Raw genomic sequence first — 13,110 nt, 5'->3', positions numbered from 1 at the left:
AGGGAAACCAGGTCCAGAATCGCCGTGGTCCCCAGTGTGGCCCTGGGGGAGGGTCTCACAGAAGCTCATACCTCAGGGAGAACTCAGACCCAGCGATGTGATGGGGGGCTTCAGACTTGAAATTGGAGGTGCAGAAGGGAAGTTTCCAGAGCCTGCGCTGGGCGCCACATGAGACTTAGACTGGGGAGCGAGACGGAGCACACACCTGCCGAGATGCCCTCTGGACTAGGCCCTCTCACATCACCAGGTGAGGGAAGGATTAACACCCCCATTTTACAGAAGAGGAAACTGAGGCTCAAAGAAGGGATGTGAATGAACCAAGGCCACATAGCTGGTGTTGGAGATGTGGAAAGTCACACCTCTGAGGACGAGGATGGGGGTGGGGGGTGTTAAAAGGGCCCTTGAATGAGCAGGAGAAGGAAGAGACACAGGACAGAGGGTCTAGATGGCCCACCTTGAGTCAGGTGTCCAGGCCAGGCCCAATCACTTAAAGGTCAGGGAAGTCATTTTATACCAACTTGGCACTCCCAGGGCTTTTCCTGTGAACTATGGATGACAGTGCAGTGCGGATGTTGGGGGTGTTACTGCAGGACTCCCAGCTCAACAGGAGTGATGTATAGAACTTCGTTGATAAAAAATTGGGACACTGGACTCTGGGTTGTTTAGCTGTGGAGGGGGCACGGGAGGGCAAGTTCACTTATCTTGTTAGCTGGTAGTGTTCTAAACCCCCCTTCCCCAGAAGCAGAGTAGCCAATATTCTATTGTCCTACCTGGCTGCCCATTTCATTTCTCCCAAGGTTATTCATTCACTCAACAAATAGTCACTAACCACCAACTCAATGCCAGAGCAAAGGGTAGGGGATTGAATTAGACCCAGTTCCTTATTTCTAAGCCAGTGGGGGCTTCAGACACACAAGTATCTGGATCTGTGGGTATCAGGGAAGGCTTCACAGAGGAGGTGACAATTGAATTGGGTCTTGATGGATGAAGAGGAGTTCAACAAGAAGTAAGGGGAAGGGGTTGAGAAGATAGGTCATAGAGTCAGATGGAATTTTAGGTGCTAAGGAGACAGGAAGGGATTTGCTGTGTTCAGGGAACAATGAGAAGCCTGGCAGCTGTAGCAGAGCATCTGAGGCCAGGTGTGATGGGTAGAGTGGGGCCTTGAATGCCATGATTAGATCTTTGGGCCTATCCTAAAACTTGGGAGCTTTTGGACTGAGAACCGAGCAAGGGGCTACATAAACTGTAAAGTGCAGTGATGGGGGTCTGGGCATGGCAGTACAGTGAGGAGGAGGCCGAGGAGCTTCTACTCAGCAAGGATAGTGAACTGGTGCTGCAAAGTCTTGAGAGATGATGACAGTGATCATGATCCCCACGTGCTGAGCCTGCGGGGATGCACCCAGGCCATCATCCCCACTGGACAGATGGGGTCACTGAGGTTAGGAGAGGAGAAGGGACTTGTGTAAGTTTCCAGTGCAAGGAAGTGACAGAGCCAGGATTCCAAGCCTAATGAGTGCTGTGTGGACTCCAAGATCTGGGGAAGAAAACCCCTGAGGAGAGGCTGGAGGGGCCCCGGGACATTAGGAAACCAGTTTTATCAGAGTTAAAATTTATCGGCTGTACTGCATGTATCACTGCAGGTGTCAATGGTTTAAGAGAAATTAATCAGTTTTGTAATCCAGGTTCAAATGCTCCCGAAAAAATTGGCTTTCTGAGTTTTATTAGTTTTATGAGTTTAATAAATTGAGCATTAAATAAATAAGCCAATAAAAACTCAAAGGAGATGGAGACATGGTGTCATAGCCAGGGACTCTTTAAGGGAAGAACATCCCGAAAAAGGGAATTTCTTAGTCTGCAATCACAGATGATCCCGGGGGAGGGGGAGATGTTCAGTTTGGTTTAAGAAACTGGGTGCTGGGCTTATGCCAAGTAATAAGAACTCGGGGTGTTCAGAGCCTTGAGGGCAGACAGACGTGGGCATGATACTCAGAGCAAAGGGCCGGGGTAATTGATGAGCAAAGAAACATTTGGATGCACAGAGCAGGGAGGGAGTGTATGGTGATGCTGCCGTGTGACCTTGAACCTGCCCTCTGCATCTTCCTGTGCTCATCTGTGAAACGGAGATGGAAACATCTTCCTTTTAGGGTTCTGTGAGAACTTAATGGGGTGATGCAGTTAGATGTTAACTGAGCTCAATTATATTAATGAGACAGACAGATAATTGAGCCAGGAGTGCTCTGTCCAGCCCAGGCCAGACAGAAGCTAGAAGAATGGATCCAGAACCCAGAGTGGTCATGAGAAGGGGGAATGGTTGGAACCTGCATCAGGAAGGCTGCTCCCAGGGACCCCTGGGAGACCTCAGCGAGGATAATCAATGAAAGCATGTTGGACTCAGGTGGAACAAGAGAAAGGCAGAAGCCAGCTCTTGTGGGATGCCTTCATGCCAGCACAGGGCCAAGGGCTTTACGTGAATTCACCTCTCCCAACAACCCCATAGGTAGGTACCATCATTCTCATTTTACAGATGAAGAAATTGAGGCTCACTATCTTGAACAAAGTCACACAGGGAAAAGTTATGAAGCCAGAAGGGAACCCCAGGCTGCCTGCTTTAGCCTCCTGCCCCACACACAGCTCCCCTCCTAAGTGGTCCTGTCTTCCCAGGGCAGGTGGGTGAGGCTCCCACAGACCAGCTTGGGGGTGGGGACTGACTTGCCCTGCCTCACGGGGTAAACAGGGCTATATTGGATGGTTCAGCATTCATTCAGCAAACATTCACTGCTCACCTTAGTGTGTATAGGGACTTAGGCTCAGCACTGAAGACACAGAGGTGACCATGGGGAAGGTACATCTGGAAATACGTAAAGTGCAGTCATCAGGAGAAGTATCTGAGACTGGAGAGGAGAAGGGTGCTTCCTGGAGGAAGGGATGCCCAAGCTAAATCCTTCATAAGCAGGTATTTGCCAGGCAGAGGCTGGGAGAGGGGTAATGGCGTTCTAGGTTGTAGGCACAGCGTGAGGAGAAAAGGGTCGGCGGTTTACATGAAAAATGGGGAGGGGGTTGTGCGGACTGCCAGCAAGCCTGTGTGTCTGTGTTGTGGTCGTGAAGCTGCCGTCTAGATTTGAAGCTTCTGGATTGGGGGAGGAACCAGGGCAGGGCGATTGGCACCGAGAGGGCGGGGCAGCTAGAGGGAAAGCCACAGGGAGCTCCCTCCGGGCCAGAGCTTCGGAGCTGCCCCACAGCACCCTATCGTCCCCTGACCCCGGGGCCTGCCCCATCCTGGCCTCCCAGCCCAAGTGTGGGAAGCAGCAACACACCCATCTGGAATCCCCAGCCCAGCTGGGGAGTGGGGACTGTTGTCCCTGTCTTACAGATGAGGAAAGTTAAGGTTCAGACTTGCCCAGGGTCACAGAGCCGGTCAGGATGGAGAGCAGGACCAGGGCTCCAAATCCAGTGCCCTTGATGCTTTCTGGGCCTTTCACATCAGGCTCTGGAGCATCTCTGGGGCAGGAGGGGAAGGGAGGCGGGGTGGCCCGGAGCTTTTCAGCCTGAGCAACTCTACACCTCTGGTCAGTATTTGCAGCTTCCGGGCAGCATTCACGGCGAGGCCTGCCCCAGCCCCCAGTCACTCCGTCTGTGCTCACAGCTTTATCCTGACAGCTTACTGCATGTTCACACGGAGAAACAGGCCGTGTTGCTGAGCCCATTATACAGATAAGTGAGCTTAGAGAGAGTCACAAACCAGCAAGTGGTGGAAACGGGCATTGAACCCGAGTCCATCTGATTCCAGTGCTACCCGCCTGTAGCTGGGGCTGCTTCTCAATGGCTGGTTCCACTGATCCTTCATGGTGGGGAGGGATCGAGGGAGGGAGTCGGGGACTCGCAGAGAGGAGGGCACCCCCTGGCACCCCAGCCCCTCCCACGCATGCAGTTGGTAGCTCTCACCCTGGCACGGTAGACAAAGGCAGCCCCATAATTGGGAGCGAGTATTTCATGCATTTCCCCCCCCTCCCCGCGATGTTTTATTGGGTGGAGAGATGCTTGGAGACCAAACGGATGGCACATTCTGTTTATAAAGTGTGCAGTTTGTTTTATTTCCTGAGTTTTTGCAATCTAGATAACAGATGATGCCCCGAGTGGCTGGCGCTGCCTCCGTAATGGCGGCACCGAGGCTTTGGAGAAGTATTAATAATAGATTGTGTTGATGAGTTTGGAGAAAGTAGCAATCGACCCCCTGCTGCCAAGGCATTAGCGGGGCTGTTCTGAAGGAAGCCTGCATGGTGGCAGCGCCTGCAAATGCGGGTCACACACCCCTCCCCCCCGCCACCCCCTCCCACAGACTAAGAGGGCCTCCTCTCTGGGAACCGCCCAAGGTGTGCCAGCCCAGCCTGGGGCCCTGGCCCTGACATGGTGACACAGAGATGCAGCCATTGCCTGTCCACCCGTGGGCCACAGAGGCCAGGCTGCAGCCCTTAGTGGGGCCGCCAGGTCAGGAGGTAGAGTGTGGGGAGAGGGACAAGGAGGCAGTGAGAGGGGCAAGGCAGAAGTGTCCTCCATGTCAGAGCAGCAGGTTCTGCAAGCCTGGCTCCTTCCCTAGCCCCTTGGCAGAGTTGGAGGGCCAGCCAGATTCCTAAGGTTGCACCCTGAACAAAGGTCTCCAGCCAAAGGGCTAAATTGGAGGTGCATCCACCTCATATACCGTTGTGAAGGCATGCACTGTGTGGGCCAGTGGGGTCCTGCCTGCCTGAGCCTCTGCACACCCCCAAGCCTTCACTCATGGCCTTTTCAAACACTGAGGCCCCTCTTTGAGGATGAGGTGGACCTCTGTAGAACTGGGAGCTGACAGGGCCATGTGCCATCACTCTGATGTGGAGCTCATTCATTCAGTTAAATGCTCAGTATCTTTGAATCCTGACAACAGCCCTTTGAGGGAGGTCCTGTTGACATCCCCATTTTATAGTAGAGGGAACTGAGGCCTGAGATGAGCATAGAGGATGCCACCTCCCCCACACTGGGGCATCAAAGAAGGCTTCCCAGAGGAGGTGGCATTGGAGTTGGGCATTGCAGGATGAGTAGGAGCCTGCTGGGAAGACTAGAGGTGGATGGCAGGGGTTGCTGGGGTGTCCCCAATTTGAGTGCCCTGGCCAGTGCCAGGGCAGCAGGCAGAGCTCAGAATGGCCCTGCCCACTGCGTCCCACCAGCTCGCCGTGGGCGGTGCTGATGGCAGCCTCGGGAAGGGAGGCAGGCCGAGAGCCTTGCATTTATGGCCATTTCTGTTCCAGAACCGATTAGTAGAGAATTGCAGCTGTAATCTGTGCCTGTGATGGCGGGCCATAAAGAGGGATGGGATGTGCACAGTGCTCCCCAGGTGGCGCCCGCAGACGTGGCCCGGGGACGTGGGGAATGAAAAATGGTTTTAATTCCCTCCCAGCAGCAATAATTTGATTCTTCATAAATTTTTCCATCAAAGTGTTGTTCCCACAGAGCAGGGCACGTGACAGGGATCTGGGGCCGGGAGGAGCGGTCAGTAGGTGCAGGCAGAGGCGGGGCCCTGCTGCTCAGACCCTTTCTGCACACTCGCCCGAGTCACGAAGACCCCCGCCCCCACCCCCAGCTTTGTCTCCGGAGATGGAAGATGGATCCTCCCTGTCACGGAGGGACTGGATCAGGCCTGGCAACACAGCCGGCTCCGTCATTTACTACCCACGTGACCCTGCATGTGACTCTGCCTCCCAGCAAGCACCTCAGTTTCCTTATCTCTAAAATGGGATTCATATTTCCTGCCTCATAGGGTTGTTGCAAGGATGAAATGCATTTCCGCATGCAGAGCCCTTAGAAGAGCGGCTGGTACACCATACGTGCTCCGTGAATATCTGTTCACGGTGTAGATTCCTAAGCTAAGACGAGGGATAAGCAGGTGGTAGCCAAGGCAAGGGCCAGAACATGTCGAAGAGCCAAGGTGATGGTGCTCTGGAGAGACGGCAGGCTGTTCCATGGGGCCGAAGCCTCGGGGAGCAGAGGGGTAAGAGAAGAGGCAGGACTGTGAAGGGCCTGAGTGCCAGACTCAGGAACTTGAAGGTTCTCAGGAGGGCACTAGGGAGCCATGGAGGATTCTGGAGCAGGGAAGCAGCATGATCGGGGTGTGTGTTTTAGACAGATCCCTCCGGCTGTCAGCCTGGAGGGTGGGTTGAAGGGTTGGAGAGGCCAGGAACCCAGGGAGGGTGCTGGGGCAGCTCTCAGGCAGGAGAGGAGGGACCCAGGCTGGGTGATGGGTTGGGCAAGGCTGGGGATTGCTTGGATGTGGGGGAGAGGCAGGGGCAGAGAGGAGGAGAGCCGGTGCTAGAGTAAGGGTAGATGGGACCTGTGGGCTGCCTGGCCTTCCCCTCAGGGCAGGGGCCCACCTGGCTCCCAGGGAAGGCGGAGGCTGAACCTGCACTCTGCCCTCTAGTGGCCACTGTGTCTCTGAGCGGGAACGACCCTGAGCTGATGCTCCCAGAAGGCATCTCTGGGCAGGTTGCCCAGGGCCCACCGTGAGGCCGCCAGGGCCCTGTGAGCCAAGGGGGGTAGGGCTCCCACTGTCTGGCTCTGTGCCCAGAGAGGGCCTCTCCCACTTGGGCTGGAGGGTCAGCGTGGCGGAAGAGGTGCTCTGTGGGCAGTGCCTCTGGGAGGGACCCCTGCGCCCAGCCAACGCGCCCACTCTGCACCTGCAGGCTCTTCGCGGCCAAGTGCAGCGGCTGCATGGAGAAGATCGCCCCCACGGAGTTTGTGATGCGGGCGCTGGAGTGCGTGTACCACCTGGGCTGCTTCTGCTGCTGCGTGTGTGAGCGGCAGCTACGCAAGGGCGACGAGTTTGTGCTCAAGGAGGGCCAGCTACTGTGCAAGGGTGACTACGAGAAGGAGAAGGACCTGCTCAGCTCCGTGAGCCCCGACGAGTCCGACTCCGGTGAGCTGCGCCTGGAGCTGGGGCGGGCGGTGGGGAGAGCTGCCCTTGCAGGAGAAGCCCGCTCGTGACCCCAGGACCTTCACTATACCCAGACACTGCACCCACATCCGATACGCACACGCACTGATGTGTTCAGTACACACGTGCACATGGGGGGTGCACACAGACAGGTGTGCACAGCCCCACAGGCGCACGAATGTGCCTGGACACTATCACACACAGGTGTAGGTGCATGTGATCATAGATGCACACACACAAGCACATAAAATGCATGTGTGGATACCCATGCCCAGGAGTGTAAATACACAGACACATGTCCATGTGTAGACATGTGCTTACATGCCCAAGCATGCAGAAGCCCACACCCATGTAAACAACATGTGCACGCACGCCCCAGCACACTCACGCAGTCAACGCCTATGCATGTGGCTGCACACGCTCATCCACGTCCTTACATGTACTGTAGCTTGCACACACGTGCTGGCACACCCCCTGCTCTCTGGCCCACCACCCTCCCCTGGCTCTTATCCTTGCTGTGGCCCCCCCCACGACAGCACAGCTCCCAGGGGTCTCTCCCAGCACCGGGTCTGCAGGCGGCAGGTGTCTGATCTCATGCAGCCTTTCTGTATCACGCCCCCCGCCCCCCAGAGTCTTCAGCAGTAGGGAACAGCAGCCTCAAGCTATTCCCTTTTCCCCCGCTGCATGGGGAGACTGGGGCCTTTGGTGGTAGAGGGAGAGACTCCATTTCCCAGGGTGAAGCCTCCTCTCTACCCTGCTCCAGCCCCCAAAAGACTTTACCAGTTTGGAGCCCTCCTGGCAGGAAGGGCAGGGCCAGCCGGGAACAAGTCTTAAGGAGGGAAAAGTCAGGGAGCAAGCTGGCACCTTGTCATTCCTGGGGTTGGCAAAGATGGACTGGAGCAGGGGGCGTGGGGAGGAGGCGCCCTGATCTGCCGGGCCTTGTGGGGAACCTGGAGCCCATGGTCACAGGACCTGCCCACACGAAAGAGAACTGTCCCTGCCAGAGCCTTTGGAGGAGATGTGAGCTCCCAAGCCACCTGTACCTCTGTCCATCCCTGGGCAGGGCACCACGGCGGCAAGGCTGCCTGGGCTCCTGTGGGAGAGCCGAGGCCAGCCAGGTGCCATTGGCATGTTCACGCCAGGCCTAGGGAGGGGTTCTCGGAGGGAGGTCCCCTCCACAGGGGCTCATGCTCAGAAGAAGATGGTCTAGGAGGAAGGAGACCGGTTCAGACTCGGGGTCAGCAGGAGGCATGGGGGCTGGGAGGGAGGCTCTGCTATCTGTCCGGGGCTGGCATCTCTGAGACCCACAACTTGGGCATGGAAGTGGGGGTGCGTGTGCCTCCGGGTGAATACACATGCTTCTGCGTGCAGGTGTGCGTGTCTGTTCAGATGTGTGCATGTCTGTATGTCCCTGCCTGTGAGCATGCACCTCTGCGTGTGTGTGTGTACGCGTGCACGTCATGGTCACAAGTACTCCTGTGTGAGAGCGTCTGGAGTGTGTGTCTCTGCCCATCAATTGTTAGTCCCTGGAAGCTCCAAGGAAGCAGGCTCCTGGTAGCCTCCTCTCCGGGCCATGAGGCCCAGCTAGTGCTGGGCTAGTGCCGTGGGAACTGGTTTTCCCAAAGGCTGACATGCTGGGCTTGGGGTCTCCCGGGCACCAGAGGCCAGCAGGACAAGGTGGGTCCCAGGCAAGATGGGTCAGGGGAAGCCCAGGGCCAGAATGAACACAGATGCGAGCATCTCTCCTCAGGCCGGCCATGGGCCTGCTGAGGACAGCAGATGGGCCACGAGTGAGCATCCTGTGCTCCCTTCAGCGTGTCCAGCCACATGTGTACACCTGCGTGCTTCTGCAGTGCCCATACCTGTCCCCACGTGGGCCTGTATCTCTACCATTCTGAACGTGTGCGCATCTGAGTGTGCAATGCATGCGTGCTTGTGTGTCTCTGCCTGCTCACCAGGGTGCCTTGCTGTGTGTGTCTGCCTGTGGGGTCAGCAGAGCATGTCTGGGGGCCTAGGTTCAGGTCTCCCTGGGGGTCCAAGATAAGGAAGTGAGGAGTGTGTGCTGAGGAAGGCGACACACAGGGCCCGGACGGGAGATGAGAGACTAGATAGGCAGGGCCTGTGGGCTGGTGGGAGAGGGTGGTCTTTACCCTGAGGGCACTGGGGAGTTGTGGCAGGTGTTAGCAGGAGGTGACGGGAACCCATCAGGTAGCAAGTTTCCTGAGGATACAAGGCTGACAGGCTGGGGTGTGTCCCCCACAGTGAAGAGCGAGGACGAAGATGGGGACATGAAGCCGGCCAAGGGACAGGGCAGCCAGAGCAAGGGCAGTGGGGACGACGGGAAGGACCCGCGGAGGCCCAAACGACCCCGGACCATCCTCACGACGCAGCAGCGAAGAGCCTTCAAGGCCTCCTTTGAGGTCTCCTCCAAGCCCTGCCGGAAGGTGAGGGGCGCCTGGGGTGGGGTGGAGGCTGACAGCCCCGCACGCGCTGCCTTTCTAGACACCACCCCTTCTGCTCCTGCTGGGGGCTGGGCGTCGCTCCCCCTCCCCGCCCATCCCCCCAAACCTGCTGCCTCCAGCTGCTGCCCCCGGCCTACCCCCAGGCCTGACCCGTCTCCTTCTCGGTGGGCAGGTCCGAGAGACGCTGGCGGCAGAGACGGGCCTCAGCGTGCGTGTGGTCCAGGTCTGGTTTCAGAACCAAAGAGCAAAGGTGAGTACGGGCACCTGCCACCCCGCTGGACAGGGGTGGGATGGGGAGGGGGTGCAGGCACAAGACCAGGGGCCTGATGAGGGTGGGGTGGGAACGAAGGGGTGCTGGAGGCGGAGACTGGCACACGCTGTGTCTCCTGCAGATGAAGAAGCTGGCACGGCGGCACCAGCAGCAACAAGAGCAGCAGAACTCCCAGCGGCTGGGCCAAGGTGAGCAGGGCGGCCCGGGGTGGGGCTCAGTCTCTGTAACTAGACTCCCAAGAAACCTCCCACAAAGGCCGTCAGAGCTCAGGGAGCTGCTGCCTTGGAACCTGCTGAGATAGTAAAGGAGAGGGGCAGTGGGGGCCGTGGGACACAGGAGGGGAGATGGCAGGGCGGCAGGCCCAGAGGGGTGGCGGAATTTCCATATTCAAAACAGCGATGTGGGCTTCCCTGGTGGCGCAGTGGCCGAGAGTTCGCCTGCCGATGCAGGGGACACGGGTTCGTGCCCCGGTCCGGGAGGATCCCACATGCCACGGAGCGGCTGGGCCCTTGAGCCGTGGCCGCTGAGCCTGCGCTCCGCAACGGGGGAGGCCACAACAGTGACAGGCCCGTGTACCGCAAAAAAAAACCCACAACAAAACAGTGATGCGGTGTGCCAGGCACTGTTCTCACCGTTCCACACGCTCCGTCTCAATTCTCACAGATCCGTGAGAGGAAGGGCATCGTTACATCCCATCTCACAGATGAGGAGACTGAGGCTCAGTGAGACTAAGGGACTTGTTGGGATCACTCAGCTAGTAAGGGGCATAGCCAGGCTTCAGCCCGGAGTGTAGGGCTCCTAAGCCTGTGCTTTTAACATGACCGTACACCCTACTGTCCACAGTAGAATTCAGCAGAAGTCTCCAGAGAAGTCTCCAGAGAAAGTCTGAAGGTGTTTAGGAGTCCAGGGTAGACTGGGCTTTGCCCAGATGCTGCTTCCACAACTTGGGCTGGGGCTGGCCTCCCCGGCCCCATGGGGACATGGAGCCTTCTAGGTCTTGAAGGGAAGGCACTGGGAACTCCCTGAGTCTGCCAAGCTGGGGTAGGGGCCTCGGCTGCCTGCTCCCAGGCGAGCCGGGGTCTCTGAGGCAGATGCCAAGGGATTGATGGGCAGCCCCTTCTACTCAGAACTCTGGGGCCAGACCAGGGTCCCAGGTTGGACCTTGGGCTTCAAGGCCGTAGCCTCAGAGCCCAGCTCTTCCTGTCTTCTCTCTCTGCCCCCTCTCCCGAGATGGCCCAGCCTTCTGGGGCTGCAGCCACAGCCTCAGGTCTCCCAGCCTGCTCCCAAGCTGTGTCTCACTCTCCGGTGTTCCCAGCTGCCCCCTGGATGCAGCCTCCCCAGGAATGTTCCACGGTCCCCTCGAGCTCATCACAGCCCATACTGCACTTCATACCGCTGCCCCGGCTGCCACATGCACAAAACACCCCCTACAGCTCCCCTCTACCCCGTCTCAGCAAATGGCACTACCACCCACCCAGTACCCACACCAGGAACCCAGGAGTCACCTCCCCCGTCCTGTCCTACACGCACTGCATCTGCTCAGTCACCAAATCAGGCAGTGGTTTCTTGTCCCATGTCCCTCATGCCCCTCTTAGTCTTTCCCGCATCTGCATTAATACGGACCCAACCCCTCCCAATGGTCTCCTCCTCTGGCCTCCACCCTCCCAGACTTTCTCCACAGTCCCTCCACAGCTAAGACCCACCACTGGCTTCCTACAGCCTCAGGGGAGCCCCCACTCAGCTCGGGTCCCCAAGGAACCATCTCTCTCCCCAGGCATGACCTTCTCTTGTCCTCACGCTCCATCCCCATGGACTGGACTCCTTGCTCCCACAGGGCAGTTTCTCTCTTCTCTGCCTTTGCTGCCCTTCAGCCTGGCATGCCTGCCCCCTGCTCGGCTGGTTGAACCTCTGCTGGTTGTTTAAGTCGCGTGGAGGTGGAGGGCCCCTTCCTCCAGGAAGCCTTCCTCCCCTGAGCCTTGTTGGCCGGGGTGCGGGCTCCACCTTGATGCTTCCAGATGCAGGGCACTCACTGCACCCATATGTTGTCAGATCAGTACTGGCTGCTCACTGGAGGCCTCTGTCTTCCCCAGGCTGGGAGCTCCTGGAGGGCAGGGCTGTAGGAGGAAGGGGGGAGGTGGGGAGGGAGGGCTCTTTTTGGAAGAGATGCTGGACTGTGTGTCTGGGGAAGGTTGGTGGGGTGGGGGGTCAGATATGTAGGCTCAGTGACCCTAGAAGGCCACAGGCAACCTCAGCAGGGGCAGGGCTGGGAAGGAGGAGGTCAGAGAGACCACAGTGGGCAGCCTGGACTGGGGGGTCGTGAGGGGGGTCATGGGACTCCTGGGGTACATCTGTGAGGTCTCCAGGACAGGGCAGGCAGGGCCAGTCAGTGAGGGCGTGCTCTGTCCCCAGAGGTCCTGTCGAGTCGCATGGAGGGCATGATGGCCTCCTACACGCCGCTGGCCCCACCACAGCAGCAGATCGTGGCCATGGAGCAGAGCCCCTACGGCAGCAGCGACCCCTTCCAGCAGGGCCTCACGCCGCCCCAAATGCCAGGTGACCACATGAACCCCTATGGTAAGCCGCCCGACCCCTTGCTGCCCCAGCACTGCCCCTGCCCCCCGCCTCATCTGGCAGGCCTGGGGCCGAAACAGCCACCTCCGCCCCAGGGCCCCCCCGGAAGACCCTTCCGACACAGCCCACCTGCCTCCTCCTGACCGGAAGGGGGGCGCCCTGAAGACCTCACCCACAGCCCCCAACCCCTCTGGTCGGGCACCGACGGCAGGTCATCCTGTCCCTCCCTCACCTCCAGCCACACTGCCTGTAGGGCCAACAGGGCCCCCTGGAGCCCCAGCCTGTACCGCGGTGCTGACACCACCTCTGCCCCCCAGGGAACGACTCCATCTTCCACGACATCGACAGTGATACCTCCTTAACCAGCCTCAGCGACTGCTTCCTCGGCTCCTCGGATGTGGGCTCCCTGCAGGCCCGCGTGGGGAACCCCATCGACAGGCTCTACTCCATGCAGAGTTCCTACTTCGCCTCCTGAGAGCCAGCCGGGCCGCATGGACGCTTGGGCAAGGGCCCTGGGGTGGGACTGCGGGCCGCAGAGGCTGCCCCACCACCCGCACAGACTCTACAGACAGCCATACGGTGCCCTCCCCTCGGCCAACTGGGCCTGGCTAAAGTGCCCACTGGGCACAGCCAGACAGGCAGACGGGCACAGCCTGGGCAGGGGCTGTGTCCTGCCCACAGAGACTGTCACCCGCAGGGACCCAGAGCTCTCGGACAGCCACTCATCTCCCAGCCCCACCTCGGCCTCCATCTCCTCCTTCCCCCTCCCCATCTCTTTTATGGGAAGCTTAAATTCTCTCTATTTTTTTAAATGTCCTCTCTCTGTCCAGGCCACCTCCATGGCATGG

At 58.5% G+C, this 13,110-nt stretch overlaps 1 protein-coding gene across 2 annotated transcripts in view; it reads left to right on the top strand.

Annotated features, from left to right (window-relative positions):
• Positions 1-12,875, top strand: part of LMX1B (LIM homeobox transcription factor 1 beta) — a 79,291-nt gene extending 66,416 nt beyond the window's left edge. The window contains exons 3-8 of one of the 2 annotated variants that reach the window (XM_059073130.2): positions 6,708-6,940; positions 9,221-9,402; positions 9,593-9,670; positions 9,813-9,879; positions 12,101-12,244; positions 12,580-12,875. In XM_059073130.2, the coding sequence (XP_058929113.1) occupies positions 6,708-6,940; positions 9,221-9,402; positions 9,593-9,670; positions 9,813-9,879; positions 12,101-12,244; positions 12,580-12,737 (862 nt within the window). In that variant the 3' untranslated portion in view covers positions 12,738-12,875. Of the gene's footprint in view, positions 1-6,707; positions 6,941-9,220; positions 9,403-9,592; positions 9,671-9,812; positions 9,880-12,100; positions 12,266-12,579 lie in introns of both variants that reach the window. The other variant, XM_059073129.2, reaches the window with a different exon arrangement.
• Positions 12,876-13,110: the final 235 nt, after the last annotated feature.

This window comes from Kogia breviceps, chromosome 8 (assembly GCF_026419965.1).
Source record: "Kogia breviceps isolate mKogBre1 chromosome 8, mKogBre1 haplotype 1, whole genome shotgun sequence".
NCBI classification, from domain to species: Eukaryota; Metazoa; Chordata; class Mammalia; order Artiodactyla; family Physeteridae; genus Kogia; species Kogia breviceps.
This window is presented reverse-complemented; position numbering and strand designations above follow the sequence as displayed.